General features: G+C 44.9%; 1 protein-coding gene across 1 annotated transcript; it reads left to right on the forward strand.

The window, feature by feature from the left end:
* Positions 1-273: 273 nt before the first annotated feature.
* Positions 274-18,633, forward strand: sphk2 (sphingosine kinase 2). Its single transcript, XM_036968317.2, has 8 exons — positions 274-431; positions 2,494-4,202; positions 6,903-7,052; positions 8,780-8,874; positions 8,952-9,067; positions 11,283-11,486; positions 12,258-13,869; positions 14,226-18,633. The coding sequence occupies exons 2-8, from the start codon at positions 3,740-3,742 to the stop codon at positions 14,286-14,288; spliced, it is 2,703 nt and encodes a 900-aa protein (XP_036824212.1). The 5' UTR covers positions 274-431; positions 2,494-3,739; the 3' UTR covers positions 14,289-18,633.
* The last annotated feature ends 619 nt before the right edge of the window (positions 18,634-19,252 follow it).

Raw genomic sequence — 19,252 nt, forward strand, 5'->3', positions numbered from 1 at the left:
CATTTTCTTGTGCAAACCTGATGGACAACTTGAATCAAGCTACTATAACTATTCACTCCTAGGACCTGTTTTATAACATTTAGTACTATTAATATAATTGTTTTTCAATGCCTTGTGTAATACTTTTATTTAGATAGGTGATGAGTGCATTGGAAGCATGGACACAGTCTAGACTAGACTGATTGAGGACAAGACTGGACTCTGAAAGTTACTGTCGATCATGACACTCACTATCTGTGGCCTCCACAATGCGGTGCACTGGCGCCGTTAACTATTGGAGAATGTCGGTAGGTCCGGAATGTCTTTCCTTATCAGGATTGGACTTCCTCCCCGCCGCTCAAACTATCCAGTCCTCCCGTGTTTCATACACGCTTCCTGGAGGATAACCACAGCCGTCCTACGGAGCAAGCAAGCCGGGGAGGTAGAATGAGGTAATTTGAGTTCAGTCTATACAGTTGGATTAATATTTACACGGTTATTTTACCAATTGAGTATTAAGTAGCTATCTCCAAGCTAGCTAGTCAGCATATTGTTGCTAGCTGACGTTAGTGAAATGACATTGTTTAGCTAGCTAATGACAAAATGATGGCCAGCCGGATAGCGCCTTGCTGCTAACGTTAGATATTGTGGCTAGACCGAGTTTTTAGCCAGGATAAACAACCAGTTGCGTTTATAACGTTATAGCTAGCCAATACATGATTCAACACAGCATTTTTGACTAGCATGCTATCCACTGTAACAAGTTGGGATATCTTATATTGCCTAGCTTGCTGCTAACCCCAATTGAACGGTAACTGCTTTGTATACTGTATTCCCTGGCGATGGCTACTGTAGCTACCAGTCAACACAACATGGGTAACTGTAACAATTTCAAACGTCAGAAGTAGCTAGCTAACTTATCAGCTAGCTTGCAATAGTTACGCTATGAGTATTAACTGTAGTTAACGCTTGTCATTTGCTAACGTTAGATCGCTACGACACTAGTAGCTCGATGGCTTCATTCTAAGCCAACGTTATTTGTCAGTCGCTCTATCCTACTAGCTAGCCACTTGAGAACAGATCACACATTTCTAAACAATGTTGTGTGCAAGACTGCCAAATGGATCCTAAATGTTCCGAGCACGGTCTTGGTAAAACCAAATTAGAGCGGCGATACCAGCCACCCTGCAAATGCACCAAGGTACCCGCACGAGCAAATGCACCAAGGTACCCGCACGAGCAAATGCACCAAGTATTTTTTTCTTTAATCAGAGGCTGCATATCTGCCAAGTCTTGATTGTCAGCACCTTAGATAAGTTATAGACTGAACATAACAATTAATACTTAAAGGGAAGCCTCTTATGGGTCAGTTTTGTTATGTAGTCTATGATGACTGAATCTGAATGATAGACACTTAATTCAAGGTTTTCCAGGCTTCATGTTAACCAACACATTGTGTTTTCAGTCCATAGTATTTCACTAGTAACAATGTAAAGAACCAATTGGTGATGACTGAGTAAACAATATTTGAAGGTCGCTACGAGTTATGCCTGCCGAAGTCAGTCCTGGGCAAGAATCTGTCTAGTAGGCTAATCCGTCAATGAATCATACTTCCACTGGTTACAAATTGTGAAAGAGACTGTCTGGACAAACGCCATCCGTCAATGTGTCCACCAAACTCGGTTAATTTCATTAGGCATACGTGGTAATAAACCAGTGCTCATTTACCCAAATTAGGTCGTCGCATCAGTGAGCACAGATGTCAGGAACGTGTGATTCTAAATCAGCGTGGTTTAGCCATCATGGCATGACTTCAAGGAATCCTGGACATGGGGATAAAGCATGCACACAGATTGCCTAATCCAGTTTGAACCACAATCTCTCACGAGTTTGCTGCCCTGCTTTCACTTCTGCAACTGGCCAAAGAGTCACTCACCTTTTGGAACAATATAAACCTGTATCGGACTGTGAAACACGCATACGCACCACTCTAAACGTAGAAGCAGGACATGGTGAGGGAGCCTGTCTCGGTCACTCGGCTGGATTGTTGGAAAAGTTGATTTGAAAGTCATTTCCTCTTTGTTTTCTACTGTTCTATTGTTTTCATAATGACTGCCTTACAAGGTGCTACTGCACATGTTTTTGTCAACGAAACATGAAGGTACTTTTGGGTGGAGTGACATTGATACTAGAACTGGGAAGATAAACTGAAAATTATCGTCACCAATCACTTATTGCAGGCATTTTACTGATATTGTTCATTATGATTAGTACTAGCCTATACTAGAGAAAAGTGGAGTTTAAATTGAAATAAGTTTGCTAATATGGGTGATTGTTAATGGGACAATTGATGGCTACAACCATCAAACTAGTAGTACTAGTTTTAAAGGGACATTTTTATTGATACTAGTCACTTCCTTTGTGCTTCTTCAGCACTTGAATATATAGACTGAGTACTTTCTGCTGGAACACATTGGAAGCTAATGGATTACTAATACCAGTGTTTCCCTCTAGGTATACTTATCTATGTGAAGGAACATGGACCCTTGAACTCAAGAAATGACAACCCCCCCCCCCCGCACAATCTAGTAAAATGTTTGAGTTTTTATCTGTTTTGTTTGGTTTTCCATCTCTGTCTTTGATGGAAAACAACTGATTATGTGGCATTTTTCATTCAGATGACACTTAGAATTGGACATGGACCCCGTTGCTATCTCACTACTGTAAAGCCTGATTGTCTCTTGAAGAGTACTATTTAAATTCTACCTTGACACACCTTTCTCCTGCCTCCACATATCTCTCATTTCTGTGGAAGACCGGGACGCTTGACGTCAGCACTTAACACACAATATTCCACTGCAATCTAGTGCTAATTAAATTGCTGTAGCCTCCTTGCAAGACCAAGGTGTGTTCATTTTTGTCTGGTTCATAGTTAAGATTTGTTGTATTTTATGTTATTTAAACTCTTGTTTGACATGTAGCTGTCATTTCTAAGCTGCACTTTATTGATAAATATCAAGATAATTTCAAACTGTAATTTAAGCATATCTTTGAGTTTTGTATATTTTTTTAATCTTTAGGGGTATATATATTCTGTTTTAGTTTTAAACTGGAAAAGCATATCGTTTTTGTTTACAAGCCTCATGTCTATCATTCCGAAATGGACAAATCTAGAATCTGATAGCATTTAAGGACAAGGCAGACATAATCTGGAATTGACAGATCTAAGATCGATCCTTGTCTTCGGCATTTGCATTGTGAAGGCTGGTGTTTTCCATTGTTTTTATCTGTTCCTCTGTTGACACACTAAAGAGAACAATCTCCATTTGAAAGCCAGTGGGATCGTACAATACTTCTTTGAGTGCAGATGGATTTCACATGTCAAACTCAGAGGTGCTTTTGTGGCGTTGCCTTTGGAATTCAAGCACTGAAGTGGAAGAATGATTTTAAGGAGGTTTCAGGGATAAATAACTTGTGTTTTAGTTTTTAAGACAGACTGACAGGTCTATAGTTATATTTTGGTCTTCCCAGCAGATCCTAAGGAGAGGTGCTTCTATTTGATTCTCCTTTAAGGTGGCCATCAGTCGCCGAACTGAACTGACATGTGTATCACTACCTGAATTTAAACAGACTTATTCCATCCAACAAACTTCCAACTGCATGAAACACTCACACACCGTCCACCTGTCAGGAAACAGACCTTACCTACCCTAAACCTGAGGGTTGGAAATCCGCTCCCGTCAAGCCCCCCACACTAAGGATGCGTTCCCCAGAGCCCCCCATCCCATCCCCAGCTGAGGCCCTACTCCACTGCCAGTTCGGGGGCTGGGCAACGGGCAGCAGCTGCAACAACAGCTGCCCCAACAGCCCTGGAGGTCCTGGGGGTCTGTCATCCCCTTCTCCCTCCCCCAGCCCCTCTGCTGCCTCCAGCTATGCCTTGACCCTCACCCCTTCCCACATCCACGTCCAGCGTCTGGCCCCCCGCACTGGTAAAGAGGCACGTCTAATACTACCCCTGTCAGAGCTGGCAGGGTGCAGCTGTCCCCGCGCCCCTGCTCCCCCTTTGCTGGTCCTATACTGGTATCCCCCGGGGAGGCGGAGGAAGGGGGTGTCCAGGAGGAGACAGGTGAGGGTGTACCTGGCTGAGGCCAGGGTGGAGGCTGAGAGGTGGTCCACTGCTATACAATGTCTGCTCAGGGGAGTCGCCATCACTGCTGACACGGGTGAGTGTGTGTTCCACTAACACAGCTACAATCAGTTATCTTGTCTGTTTGTATGCTATGTTACAGTCCAGGCACACTATGTGTAGGGTCTGAGGTTATTGTAACATCCCAGTTGTTGGAATCAGTCTGTTATTCTAATGTCCATCATAAAGACTGGCACAGTGTCACTGTGAGAGAGTCACCGTGAGAGAGAATGAAGCCAAATCAGCACTCGTTATGGCGTTTGGCGTCGACTACTTCCTATCCTGTGTACAGACTGTAACTGTGCCTTTTATTAACTTTATGAGCACCATTCACTCCATAAAGTTTGTTTCCATTACTGGGAGTGTTTATGTTAGTTATTGTTAACTGGAGTCATACTGGGTGATCTGAGGTCCTTTTGATGTAGGAGGCCAGAGGATACAAGGGAATATAGGCTTAGGCTACTGTATGAATGCATTGCATGTTCTAACAGATACAGGCTAGTTCAGCTAATTTCTGACCATGCTAGATATAGGCTACTGCATAATGGCTGTAGGAAACTGTATAATGGCCATGTGATAAGGAATGAATGGATATAGGCCAATGCTATTGTACTGTATGTACATACATACATAAAGCATGCTATGTTCAGTCAGGAGACCTGACTATTAAAAGGCTAAAGTATTGTTTAAGGGTTCATTCATGTATGTGAACAAACATGTTATTTAATCTTTCTTGGCTGTGTGTGTGTGTGTGTGTGTGTGTGTGTGTGGGCGTGTGTGGGCTAGGTTATCCCTTTAACACTTAATTTCCTCTACTTTCTCTGTCTCTGCTCTTATCTGTCCTGCACACACGGTCTGTATCATTCAGCGTCTAACCAACACAGCATCTCTCCCTCCCTTCCAACTAACTCCCACCCCTCACCAAGACGAGCTCCCTCCCTTCCAACTAACTCCCACCCCTCACCAAGACAGCCTCCCTCCCTTCCAACTAACTCCCACCCCTCACCAAGACAGCCTCCCTTCCTTCCAACTAACTCCCACCCCTCACCAAGACAGCCTCCCTTCCCACTAACTCCCACCCCTCACCAACACTGCCTCCCTCCCTTCCAACTAACTCCCACCCCTCACCAAGACAGCCTCCCTCCCTTCCCACTAACTCCCACCCCTCACCAACAATGCCTCCCTCCCTTCCCACTAACTCCCACCCCTCACCAACACTGCCTCCCTCCCTTCCCACTAACACCCACCCCTCACCAACACTGCCTCCCTCCATTCCCACTAACTCCCACCCCTCACCAACACTGCCTTCCTCCCTTCCCACTAACACCCACCCCTCACCAACACTGCCTCCCTCCCTTCCCACTAACTCCCACCCCTCATCAACACTGCCTCCCTCCCTTCCCACTAACTCCCACCCCTCACCAACACTACCTCCCTCCCTTCCCACTAACTCCCACCCCTCACCAACACTGCCTCCCTCCCTTCCCACTAACTCCCACCCCTCACCAACACTGCCTCCCTCCCTTCCCACTAACTCCCACCCCTCACCAACACTACCTCCCTCCCTTCCCACTAACTCCCACCCCTCACTCACCAACATCTATTATCCATTTCAACATTTCAACATTCCCTTTTCTTCCATTTGTTTTGACTCTCCCTCACTCATTATATCTCTCTCTCTTGTCTCCTTCCTCTATCCCAAACACTCTTATTTTCTCAGTCTCTGTGCATTAGTCTACACCCTCAGTGTCTGTCTGTGCATCCTCCCCCCATAGTCTTTCATCCTTGCTGTCTTTACACATTTTTTAGTCTCCTCTCCTCCTCCTGTCTCCTCTAATCCATATATCTGCCCTCTGTCCTCTATTGTTTTGTACCTCCTTCCTTCCTGCTGTCTGCATTTCTTTATCTTCCTCTTTCAATGTCCTCCCTCTTTCTCCTTTCCCAGTTACTACCCCTCTCTCTCTCTCTCTCTCTCTCTCTCTCTCTCCCCTGCTCTATTCATCACACACTGTCTAACTATCTCCACTGTTTGTAACTCTATCTCCTCTCTTATCTCTCTCTCCTTATCTCTCTAACTCCTTGTACTCTGTCTAGTCTGTTGCTCTCCCCTGCAGTGTGAATTAGACAACCTCCTAGCTGCTGGTTCTGCTTCTATAATGGCTTTAGTCAGAGATGTGTGCCGTTAGTATTTGGTCCACTTCAACCCTATACAGTAGGTGCTGCTGTGTAGATAGGGCTCTGCTTGTTATTACCAGGTGTTTTGTGGAAGACTAAACACTGAAGTGTTCAGTTAGTACCTTGTTTCCTGTCCTGGGCCTTGAGGGCCTTTTCATTCTACAAGATGTAATTATATAGAGCCATTAGTCAAATGGAATCATTATTACTTATCTGGTCAGAGATAGTCCCTTTCAGATGAGCTGAAAGAGGTTTGCCTTGTCACAGATACACTCAAGGTCTAAGGGTGGGAAACACTGTGCTTTATGGCAGGGTTTCCCAAACTCGGTCATCCCCAAATAATCAAAGCTTGATGTTGGTTATTTGAATCAGCTGTGTAGTGCTGGGACAAAACTAAAACATGCACCCGGGGGGGTGGGGGTCCCAGGACTGAGTTTGGGAAACCCAGCTTTATGGCATCACGTACGTTTGTTGTTCTCTTGTACACTGTGAGGACGAAGCCTTGTATTTTTGATAGAACAATCAATCAATTTGTTTCTAATGATTGGCTGCTTTCCCTCAGAAATTGTCAAACGTCTACTGCCCCGTCCCCGAAGGCTGCTGCTATTGGTGAACCCCTTCAGTGGGAGAGGCCAGGCTATGCAGTGGTGTCAGACACACATCCTGCCAATGATCAGAGAGGCTAACATCAGCTACAACCTGATACAGACAGGTAACACACACCGTAATGCCAGCTACAACCTGATACAGACAGGTAACACACACCGTAATGCCAACTACAACCTGATACAGACAGGTAACACACCGTAATGTCGGCTACAACCTGATACAGACAGGTAACACACACCGTAACGTCAGCTCTGCAACCTGATACAGACAGGTAGCACACACCGTAACATCAGCTACAACCTGATACAGACAGGTAGCACACACCGTAACATCAGCTACTACCTGATACAGACAGGTAACACACACCGTAACATCAGCTCTGCAAACTGATACAGACAGGTAACACACACTTTAACGTCAGCTACAACCTGATACAGACAGGTAACACACACTGTAACGTCAGCTCTACAACCTGATACAGACAGGTAACACACACCGTAACATCAGCTCTACAACCTGATACAGACAGGTAACACACACCGTAACATCAGCCACAACCTGATACAGACAGGTAACACACACTGGAACATCAGCTACAACCTGATACAGACAGGTAACACACACTGTAACATCAGCTCTGCAACCTGATACAGACAGGTAACACACACCTTAACGTCAGCTCTGCAACCTGATACAGACAGGTAACACACACTGTAACGTCAGCTCTACAACCTGATACAGACAGGTAACACACACTGTAACATCAGCTCTGCAACCTGATACAGACAGGTAGCACACACCGTAACGTCAGCTACACCCTGATACAGACAGGTAACACACACCGTAACGTCAGCTACAACCTGATACAGACAGGTAGCACACACCGTAACGTCAGCTACAACCTGATACAGACAGGTAGCACACACCGTAACGTCAGCTACAACCTGATACAGACAGGTAACACACTAATGTCAGCTACAACCTAATACAGACAGGTAACACACACCGTAACGTCAGCTACAACCTGATACAGACAGGTGACACACACCGTAACGTCAGCTACAACCTGATACAGACAGGTAGCACACTGTAATGTCAGCTACAACCTAATACAGACAGGTAACACACACCGTAACGTCAGCTCTGCAACCTGATACACACAGGTAGCACACACCGTAACGTCAGCTCTGCAACCTGATACAGACAGGTAACACACACCGTAACGTCAGCTCTGCAACCTGATACAGACAGGTAACACACACCGTAACATCAGCTCTGCAACCTGATAGACAGGTAACACACACCGTAATGTTAACTCTACAACCTGATACAGACAGGTAACACAAACCGTAACATCAGCTACAACCTGATACAGACAGGTAACACACACCGTAACATCAGCTCTGCAACCTGATACAGACAGGTAACACACACCGTAATGTTAGCTCTACAACCTGATACAGACAGGTAACACACACCTTAACATCAGCTCTGCAACCTCAGCCGTTAACCGGTATCACACACCGTAACATCAGCTACAACCTGATACTGACAGGTAACACACACCGTAACATCAGCTCTGCAACCTCAGTCGTTAACCGGTATCACACACCGTAACATCAGCTACAACCTGATACTGACAGGTAACACACACCGTAACATCAGCTCTGCAACCTCAGTCGTTAACCGGTATCACACACCGTAACATCAGCTACAACCTGATACTGACAGGTAACACACACCGTAACATCAGCTCTGCAACCTCAGTCGTTAACCGGTATCACACACATGGGTACAACCTCCTAACAACACATCTCCTTTTGTTCTCAGAGCGACAGAACCATGCCAGAGAGTTGATCAAAGAGATCTCCCTGCCTCAGTGGGACGGCATCATCATCGTCTCTGGAGATGGCCTGCTGCACGAGGTGGGTGGGGGTGTGTGTGTGTGTGTGTGTGTGTGTGTGTGTGTGTGTCTGACTCTGCTCTGCTTTTCTCTCTCCAGGTGATCAATGGTTTGATGGAGCGTCCAGACTGGGAACTAGCAATAAAGACACCTGTAGGTATCCTTCCCTGTGGCTCTGGAAATGCCCTGGCTGGCTCCATCAACCACCATGCGGGGTGGGTCACACACACACATCCAACCAGCTATGTGACACGTGATGACTTGACCAGAGATATGAGACTGATTCAAACATAAACATGCAATAATTTAGAATGTCTTGTTCGATCAATGGTGAGAATGCTGGAGAGACTAGAAGCATTGAAATGAATGAATAGGTTATTCCAGTTCAGAGTTCTGGTCCCATGGTGTGTCTGGATTGAATTAATAATTTCCCTCAGCCTCAAATTCATTCCTCTACCACTTGATACATTTCTCAATGCTGATGAAAATAAACACGCACCTTTACAGTCACATACACACCCACAGTAGTTTTCATTGGAAATAAAAGGTGTGCAGTCTAATTAGCATTGGGACGATATATGATTCTATCGAATATCAGGATGTTTGACATTGCCTAATATGTGAAGTCCAAGATGGTAGCTATATTGTGAAGTCCAAGATGGTAGCTATATTGTGAAGTCCAAGATGGTAGCTATATCGTGAAGTCCAAGATGGTAGCTATATCGTGAAGTCCAAGATGGTAGCTATATCGTAAAGTCCAAGATGGTAGCTATATCGTGAAGTCCAAGATGGTAGCTATATCGTGAAGTCCAAGATGGTAGCTATATCGTGAAGTCCAAGATGGTAGCTATATCGTGAAGTCCAAGATGGTAGCTATATCGTGAAGTCCAAGATGGTAGCTATATCGTGAAGTCCAAGATGGTAGCTATATCGTGAAGTCCAAGATGGTAGCTATATCGTGAAGTCCAAGATGGTAGCTATATCGTGAAGTCCAAGATGGTAGCTATATCGTGAAGTCCAAGATGGTAGCTATATCGTGAAGTCCAAGATGGTAGCTATATCGTGAAGTCCAAGATGGTAGCTATATCGTGAAGTCCAAGATGGTAGCTATATCGGGATGTGCAAGACTTCTGTATTTGAACTTTAAAAATCGAACGGTGCAGTCTTATAAGTTCGGCTGCAACGATATGTTGAAAATGAAGTCTAAATAAATGAAGACATTTTTTTGCCTTACTATGATTATTTCATGAGAATGTGACTAGAAAATCATATATAAGGACAAAACTTGCAAAGTCTGGAATTATTTAGTCAAAATTGGTGGCTGGTTCGATTCCAGGCTGTATCACAACCGGCTGTGATCGGAAGTCCCATAGGGCGGTGCACAATAGCCCAGTGTCGTCCGGGTTGGGAGGATTTGTCTGGGGTAGACCGTCATTCTAAATAAGAATTTGTTCTTAACTGACTTGACTCATTTTTTATTGAACCTTTATTTAACTAGGCAAGTCAGTTAAGAACACATTCTTATTTACAATGACGGCCTACCAGGGAACAGTGGGTTAACTGCCTGTTCAGGGGCAGAACGACAGACTTTTACCTTGTCAGCTCGGGGATTCGATCCAGCAATGGCCCAACACTCTATTCACTAGGATTCCTGCTGCCCCAAAAGTTAAAGGTTAAATAAAAAAGAGGAAATAAAGTAATAAAGTCCCCAAACGATCATATCGGATATCACAATATTTGGAGTAGCATATCGTAGAAGAGGTCTCCCCAAATATCACCCAACCTTAATTCTAATCACGGTCAACCTTTAGACTTTAGTTTCTTGATGAACAGCCCATTGGCCCTATTACATTGCAGTAGTAGGCTTCAGTTTCTTGATGTACAGCCCATTGGCCTTATTAAAGTACTGTAGACTTTAGCATCTTCAACTAATTCTTATGCCTCTCATATTGTTTTATCAGCTGTTTCAACGAATCATCGAGACTGATAGAGATATTCTCTCTTCCCTCCCTTTCTCTCCTGCTCCCCACTCCCTCCCTCCCTTTCTCTTACCCCCACTATTCCCTCCCTCCCTCTTTCTCCTACCCCCACTATTCCCTCCCTCTATGTCCTGTTATTTCTTGAGTTCTCTCCTTTATCTCTGGAAGACACGTCAATAAATGAGTCCAGTCAATATAGTTCAGTCTGTTCTTTCATCTCTCTCCTTCTTATCTCTTGTGTTGTCTTTACGATGGTTTGTTTGGCCACCTACGTAACATTCACTGATTGTGTGTGTCATAAACATTGTTTACTTATATTACACAGTATTAATTTCCTCTCTCCTCTCACCTTTCCTCTCTGTATTTTCCATTCCTCTCCCTCTCCACATTCTCACCCTTTCTCCATTCTCTTCCATCCACTGTTTCCCTCTTACTTTTCTCTTCATCCTAGTTATGACATGTGCCTTCGGGAGCCTCTCCTCCTCAACTGCTGTTTTCAGCTCTGCCGTGGTGGAGTCAAGCCCATGGATTTGGTCTCTGTGACAACCAGCCCCGCCCCTTCTCAAAATGGCCGCCCGGGTCTTCCCAGAAGGATGTTCTCCTTTCTGTCTGTGGCCTGGGGCTTTGTGTCTGACGTGGACATCGAGAGTGAGAGGTGTGTGTGTTAAAGTTAATGGCGTGGCTGCGGTGCCGAGTTCTCTAGAGTCCCGATAGCTAGCTTCTGCACTTGTGCGGGATTCTCTATTTTACTGCTCCCTCTGCAGACACAGCTTATCAAACACAAGCAGTACACTGAAGGGCAGTTTTTTCCATCATCATTGCAAACATTGGCTAAGCAGGAGGCAGTCAAAGCTACTCAGGCAAATTTCAGTCATTGTCAAATCGTGCACTACTTGCATGATCATTGAGAAGCAAAATTACAGTTGTATGTGATTTGTGGTTTAAATGCAGATTGTTTTTGCCCCAGTACAATGTGTAGACAGTTTCCTACATGTGCTACTGCAATATCCTTAGTTACAAGAGACAAAGTTGTAGCCTACATTAGCATACTAATATACTAACATATATATATATATTTTGTAATTTTGGTTCAAATAGCTGCAGGTTTTATATCAATTTGAGGCAGAGATGCAGGCTCTACCATGTCTATCAAAAAGGTTGATAGGAAGGGTTCAGAAGAGGCTGAGTAAAGTGAGAAATGTGAAGGGAGGTGGATGTGTGTAAACTAACACATGGGCAGAACGTGATTCGGTTCTTTAACTCTGGGGAAGAGGCTTCCAGGGTGACGGTCACTCATCCATAAATTAAGTACATGCAATCTTTCACTGTACCTCCTTGATCACTTTTATTCCTAATGAATAAGTAATGTGTTATGTTCTCTGTTGTTGCCCCGGTAACTAAATGCTGTAATGGTGTGATGTTGCAGGTACCGGGGTCTGGGGTCGGCACGGTTCACCCTGGGCACTCTGGTCCGCCTGGCCTCCCTGCGCTCCTATAAGGGCCGTCTGTCCTACCTGCCCCCCTCCATAGTCGCCACATCCCCAGACGCCATCCCTCCGCCCCTGCGCAGACCCCTGTCCCGCAGCATCACTGAGGGCCTGGAGGGCTTCTGCCACACCCCCATCCAACGCACTAGCTCTGACATGGGCCTCAGCGAACAGAGGAGTCTGAGGAAGGTAGACACGGAGAGGGAGAGGGAGAGAGAGATGGAGAGGCAAAGAGAGAGGGAGAGGAGGAGGGAGAGGGCCAGGGGAGGGGGAACAGGGGTGGTCAGGGCGAGTAGCTTGGCAGAGGATAGAGAGAGAGAGATGGAGGGTGAGGCGGGGAGGTCAGGGACAAGTTCGGAGAGATCTGGGACGAGTTCGGAGTCGAACGAAAGGGAAGATTACAGGATGGGAAGGGAGGATGGGATGACGAGGAACATGGAAGAAACGCCAGATGAGGAAAGAGAAGACGGAACGATGGAGCAGGACTCAGGGGTGATAGAGGATATAGAGGAGAGAGTGAGGAATGGGGAAGGTAGCAGCGGCTCAATGGATGGAGTGATGGAAGCGAAGGAGGTTGGAGAGGAGTACGGGGGGGACATGGGGCGAGAGCCCAACGAGGACCCAGAGGGGTGTTACTCGTACCCTGACAACCTCCAGCAGACCAGACTGGCTCTAAGGAAGAACTCTGCCCCTTCCAGCCAGATAGCTAACGCCTTCTTTAGCCAGCCCCTCAGCCAGGAGGCTGACCCCATGTCTGGAGCCTCGTACAGGGCAGAAGAGATGGATCTGAACGAAACATACTTCCAGAAAGAAGCTTACCCACTGGACATCGCCCGGGAGAGAGCCCTCACCATATCCTCTCCCTTCAGACACTCTCCTTTCTCCTTCAAGCCCAAATCTCTGGACCAGAACGCATCCCGCCCCAGACCCCTATCCCTCCTCCACCACCCCCACTCCAACTCCCTACCCCCTAAACTCCCCTCCCTGTCCCTCTCCCTCTCTCCCACGCCCCCTTCCTCCCCGTCCTGCGCCTCCCCTCACTCCTCTTCCTACCTCGTTCCGCGCCCCAACACACCCAACTCTACTTCCCCTTCCCCGTCTCTCCAGTCCCCCTCCTTTACCTTTGACATTGCAGAGCCTGCTGGACCCCTCAAGAACCGCCCCCCCGTCTCACTCCCTTTCAATCCCCCCAGGGATGACCTCCTGCCCCCCTTGGACCAGGCCCTGCCGACCCGGGACTGGGTGACCATCGAGGGGGACTTTGTGCTTGTGCTGGCCATCTACCAGTCCCATCTCGGGGCAGACCTCCACGCCGCCCCCCAAGCCAGGTTTGACGATGGGCTGATCCACCTGACATTTGTGCGGGCAGGGATCTCCAGAGCCACCCTGCTCCGTCTGTTCCTGGCCATGGAGAGGGGGGCACACCTGTCTCTCAGCTCCCCCTATGTGAGCCACGTCCCAGCCAGGGCCTTCAGGCTGCAGCCCCTCTCCCCACGAGGAACACTCACTGTGGACGGGGAACTGGTGCCATACGGCCCGCTGCAGGCACAGGTAGAGAGAGCGATGGAGTGAGAAAGTGGAGTGGGCAGTTGCTAAGATTTTAAAACTGATTTCGAAAGCTTTATTAAAATAAATATTTTTACTAACAATCCCAGCTCGTAAGTGCATGTAAATCCACTCCACATCTATAGTACTGAACTGGTGTATTGTCTTCGGTATGATGTTACCCTCTGTATTCTGCCTGTATTATATTAAACCCTTGATGATGGCCTATCACTTCAGTGCAACAAAAGCTGTTAGACTTTTCTCTGGTATATTAATAACCACATTATACACTTCTAATACCTATCTTTAGTTCCCTTCTCTAAAGTATTCTACTAATCACTCTATCGGTTTGTCTCCCTCAGATCCATCCCTCCATGTCCCGGCTCATTGTCGGCGACTCTGGAGTGAAGATCACCCGATTCTGACAAGGGATTGGCTGACCAGATCAGCTGATACGGCGCTCTCTCCAACTATATAATCTCTGTTGCCATCTATGTTCACAGAGAAAGGGGAGAAAAAAGCCTCAGAGACTGAAAATAGCCAAAATAATTTCTGGGGTTTAATGGAAGGGATCACCTGCTGAGCAGAGCGGCGGTGCAGGACGCAAGCCGAGGGATTAATAGAGAATTTTAAAAACGGATGAAAACGAGCTTTGTTGCACAGCTGTTGGATTACACTCCGTTTATCCTGAGAAGCCTGTACCTGCATAGCCATGGGAACAAAATAGGGGGGGGGAACAAGTTGAATGTGTATGGGGGAGTGTGTATTCGGTGCATGTGTGTGGTGTATACATTCTAGTATGCACAAATGGCATGCAGAGATGCATATTTCCTGACCTTGCCTTACAGAGTTCAGATGTCTTTGTTCTCTATCAAAGCTGTCCTAGAACAGTTCTAGAACTATTTCAGAGGGAGCCACACCCTCATGCAAATGTAGATCCCCTTCCGTATTGGAACCACTGTCCTTCCCTGTAATGCCTTAAAGTACAACTCCTGTGACTTTGCCCTTTCAGTCTTATATAAGAAGCCTAAACCTGCGACAACGCAAATCTCCATTCACCAGAGGCTGGTGGGAGGAGCTATAGGAGGACGGGCTCATTGTAAAGACTGAAATGGAATTAATGGAACGGTATCAAACCCATACAAAACCCCATGTTTGACTCTGTTCTATTTATTCCATTCCAGCCATGACAATGAGCCTGTCCTCATATAGGTCCCCCCACCAGCCTCCTCTGCCATCCAGGTATATCAGAAGGGACCGTCCACTACAGGAAAAACAAAGCAAAGCTAATGAGCATACTGTGGTGTTAAGTTTGTATTGGTGTGTATGTAATATCTGTGCACAAAGGAAGTTAATTAGCAATCCCATGGAGACGATTACTCCTAGAATAAACCAGTAAAGATAGATCAACACTGAAATAAATATAAATCTCATTGAGTCCTTTTACACGGGTATTCCACAATAGGATAGATGAGACTGTTGAACAGTAGCCATCATGGGTTATAGTGCATTTGCCTGTTTTTCTTAGAAAAAAGGGTGCATGATGATGATGCTAGATTATGAAGTTGCAACAGAGTGAACACGAGACTGTTGCTTGATCAAGTTTCATGTATGTTGTCACGGAATCCTCAAAGTCTCACAAAGACCCAGAATGCTGGTTGTTTTCAGCAAATAGTCACTAGTTCCACATGTTTAAACTGCCTTTTTACATACCTCTGTTGTAGTCCGTTTTAATTGATATAATTGTGAGTAGATTCTGAAGTGTTATGCAGCTGCAGAAAATCAACACTCGATTGTATTCTATCTCTTAGATAAAGATTGCTGTTGAAAGGAACAAGATGTACTTGTCTTGCTGGTGTTATTTACCACATGACAAGCAGATCGTTTCCATAGGAGACAGTTATAATCTTAAACAGACAACATAAACTCAGTAAATGATTGATTACCATCTTGAGGATTTAGCTAGTCACAGACAAGACTGTGCCTCCCAAATCAAATCATAGCCTACATTTCAGAAATGGTTTTCTCAATGGAATGTAGCCTATACAGTTGAAGTCAAAAGTTTACATGCACTTAGGTTGGAGCCATTAAAACTAGTTTTTCAACCACTCCACAAATTTCTTGTTAACAAACTATAGTTTTGGCAAGTCAGTTAGGACATCTACTTTGTGCAAGACACAAGTAATTTTTCCAACAATTGTTTACAGACAGATTATATCACTTATAATTAATTCACTGTATCACAATTCCAGTGGGTCAGAAGTTTACATAAACTAAGTTGACTGTGCCTTTAAACAGCTTGGAAAATTCCAGAAAATGATGTCATGACTTTCGAAGCTTCTGATAGGCTAATTGACGTCAATTGGAGGTGTACCTGTGGATGTATTTCAAGGCCTACCTTCAAACTCAGTGCCTCTTTGCTGGACATCATGGGAAAATCAAAATAAATCAGCCAAGACCTCAGAAAAAAAATGGTAGACCTCCACAAGTCTGGTTCCTCATTGAGAGCAATTTCCAAATGCCTGAAGGTACCACGTTCATCTGTACAAACAATAGTATGCAAGTATAAACACCATGGGACCACGCAAGCGTCATACCGCTCAGGAAGGTGCGAAAAGTGCAAATCAATCCCAGAACAGCAGCAAAGGACCTTGTGTAGATGCTGGAGGAAACGGGTACAAAAGTATCTATATCCACAGTAAAACAAGTCCTATATCGACATAACTTGAAAGGCCGCTCAGAAAGGAATAAGCCACTGCTCCAAAACCGCCATAAAAAAGCCAGACTACAGTTTGCAACTGCACATGGGGACAAAGATTGTATTTTTTGGAGAAATGTCCTCTGGTCTGATGAAACAAAAATAGAACTGTTTGGCCATAATGACCATCGTTCTGTTTGGAGGCTTGCAAGCCGAAGAACACCATCCCAACCGTAAAGCATGGGGTGGCAGCATCATGATGTTTGGGGTGCTTTGCTGCAGGAGGGACTGGTAAACTTCACAAAATAGATGGCATCATGCTTCATCTGCTGTTTTCAACTCTCTAGACAGCAGGAGCGGTAGAGATACTCTCAAAGATTGGCTATGAAAAGCCAGCTGACATTTACTCCTGAGGTGCTGACTTGTTGCACCCTCGACAACTACTGTGATTATTATTATTTGACTATGCTGGTCATTTATGAACATTTTAACTTCTTGGCCATGTTCTGTTATAATCTCCACCCGGCACACCCAGAAGAGGACTGGCCACCCCTCATAGCCTGGTTCCTCTCTAGGTTTCTTCCTAGGTTTTGGCCTTTCTAGGGAGTTTTTCCAAGCCACCGTGCTTCTACACCTGCATTTGCTTGCTGTTTGGGGTTTTAGGCTGGGTTTCTGTACAGCACTTTGATATATCAGCTGATGTAAGAAGGTCTATATAAATACATTTGATTTGATCATGAGGATGGAAAATTGTGGATATATTGAAGCAACATCTCAAGACTTCAGTCAGGAAGTTTAAGCTTGATCGCAAATGGGTCTTCCAAATGGACAATGACCCCAAGCATACTTCCAAAGTTGTAGCAAAATGTCTTAAAGACAACAAAGTCAAGGTTTTGAAGTGGCCATCACAAAGCCCTGACCTCAATTCCATAGAAAATGTGTGGGCAGAACTGAAGAAACGTGTGTGAGCAAGGAGGCCTACAAACCTGACTCAGTTACACCAGCTCTTCCCACTTATTGTGGGAAGCTTGTGGAGGACTACCCAAAACGTTTGACCCAAGTTAAACAATTTAAAGGCAATGCTATCAAATACTAATTAAGTGTATGTAAACTTCTGACCCACTGGGAATGTGATGAAAGAAATAAAAGCTGAAATAAATATTTTTTTCTACTATTATTCTGACATTTCACATTCTTAAAATAAAGTGGTGATCCTATCTGACCTAAAACAGGGAATTTCAGCTTCAGCTGTACCTAGTATGTCTATGTTGAACGGGTGTTTTGGTAAACCTTAAAAACATATGATCCTTATGTAATTGTGACCGGAACAAATGTAATATGTCAGGAATGTAATCTCATGAGCATGTATCAATCAGTTATGCCATGTTTGACTGCTCGGGGCTGTTTGGTCCACAGTACCCCCACTGCTTGGTATGGATTAGTCATGTCTGAGTAATTCAAGGCCTCTGTTCTCTTGCCTGCTAATTTTAGGCCCTGTTCAAATACTTTCAGATGCAGCCCTTCCTCTCTTATTTTTTTTATTTAACCTTTACTCCTTCCTCTGAATAATCCCTGATATCACAAGACTTGATAGGTGAAGGCTATGTGATATCCTTGCTGATGCAGTGTCGCTAATCAGTTAGTTTCAGTGATTACTTTAAGGAAGGGAAATATTTCATTTCAAACGGGGCCTTGGTCCCTAGACCAAAGCTGTCCATCCTTGGTCATGCAAAGTAAGTTGACAGGATATACACCAAGCTTCCTTCTATGGCCTGAGGATAAAACATTTCACAAGACTGGAAGGTGGTTCTCGGGCTGGTGTCAGTGCATTATGACAAGTAATTACAAAATATTCACTCTCAATTTTAAGAGACTCGCTGTGACAATTTAAACTTGATGTGTCTGTGACCAGGGTCCTACAACCGGGAATTCGGGAAAACTTTCAATAAATTCCCTGGTTAACTGAATTTTGCAACCCGAGGTGTGACCCCTTGCTAATGCCAGTAAGATGTATTGTCTATTGATGGATTGGCCTGTAATAAACTTGTAATTATTACTACAATGAAAATATATACATAATGTACAGTTCATAGTTATATATTGTTTTTAAAATGTTTTTTCCTTACATTTATTATTTTATCTTGTAAACTTGTCTACCTCTACAAAATGTTATTTTCCTTGCATCAACCCCCCCACCCCTCAGGAGTACCCAACATGTTTTTGTTGTTTATGGAAAGACTGCGTATCTGTTTAGTCCACGTGGCATTGATTTGCTTTAACGGAGGAAAAATAACCCTGCCGACAACATTCTTAGCATATTTATCTGGAAGACAATTGTTTGAAACGTGACTTAATAACAAAGTCCAGCCCTAGTGCCTGTCCGCTGATTTAGTAAGTCTCAGTCCGCTGATAAACAAGGAAGCTGATGCCTCAGAACCTTTTCCTCCATCCCCCTCTCCTCTGACTAATCTACCCCTGCCACAGTGTCTTGTTATTGCCACCCCCTGGCTCCTCTTCCCATGGCCTCCCTCCTTCCTCTCTTTGAAGTAGGCTCTCCTTCCTTTTGATATCTGATCTCTGAACCAGCCTGAAACTCATGTCTGTCTTTGTTGTATCTCAGAGAGCCTGATCAAATACATTGAAATGCTACCTTCCTTAGGTAATCACTGAATTGACAAGGTTGGATTGCAA

Source organism: Oncorhynchus mykiss, chromosome 3 (genome assembly GCF_057628025.1).
Source record: "Oncorhynchus mykiss isolate SJ-2025 chromosome 3, ASM5762802v1, whole genome shotgun sequence".
Taxonomy (NCBI): Eukaryota; Metazoa; Chordata; class Actinopteri; order Salmoniformes; family Salmonidae; genus Oncorhynchus; species Oncorhynchus mykiss.

Excerpts from the sequence above, each read along its gene's own strand:
- sphk2 (XM_036968317.2), top strand. The coding sequence starts at position 3,740 with ATGCGTTCCCCAGAGCCCCCCATCCCATCCCCAGCTGAGGCCCTACTC. Across the intron at positions 9,068-11,282 it reads TCCATCAACCACCATGCGGG|TTATGACATGTGCCTTCGGG; the intron begins GTGGGTCACACA and ends TCTTCATCCTAG. Across the intron at positions 13,870-14,225 it reads ACGGCCCGCTGCAGGCACAG|ATCCATCCCTCCATGTCCCG; the intron begins GTAGAGAGAGCG and ends TGTCTCCCTCAG.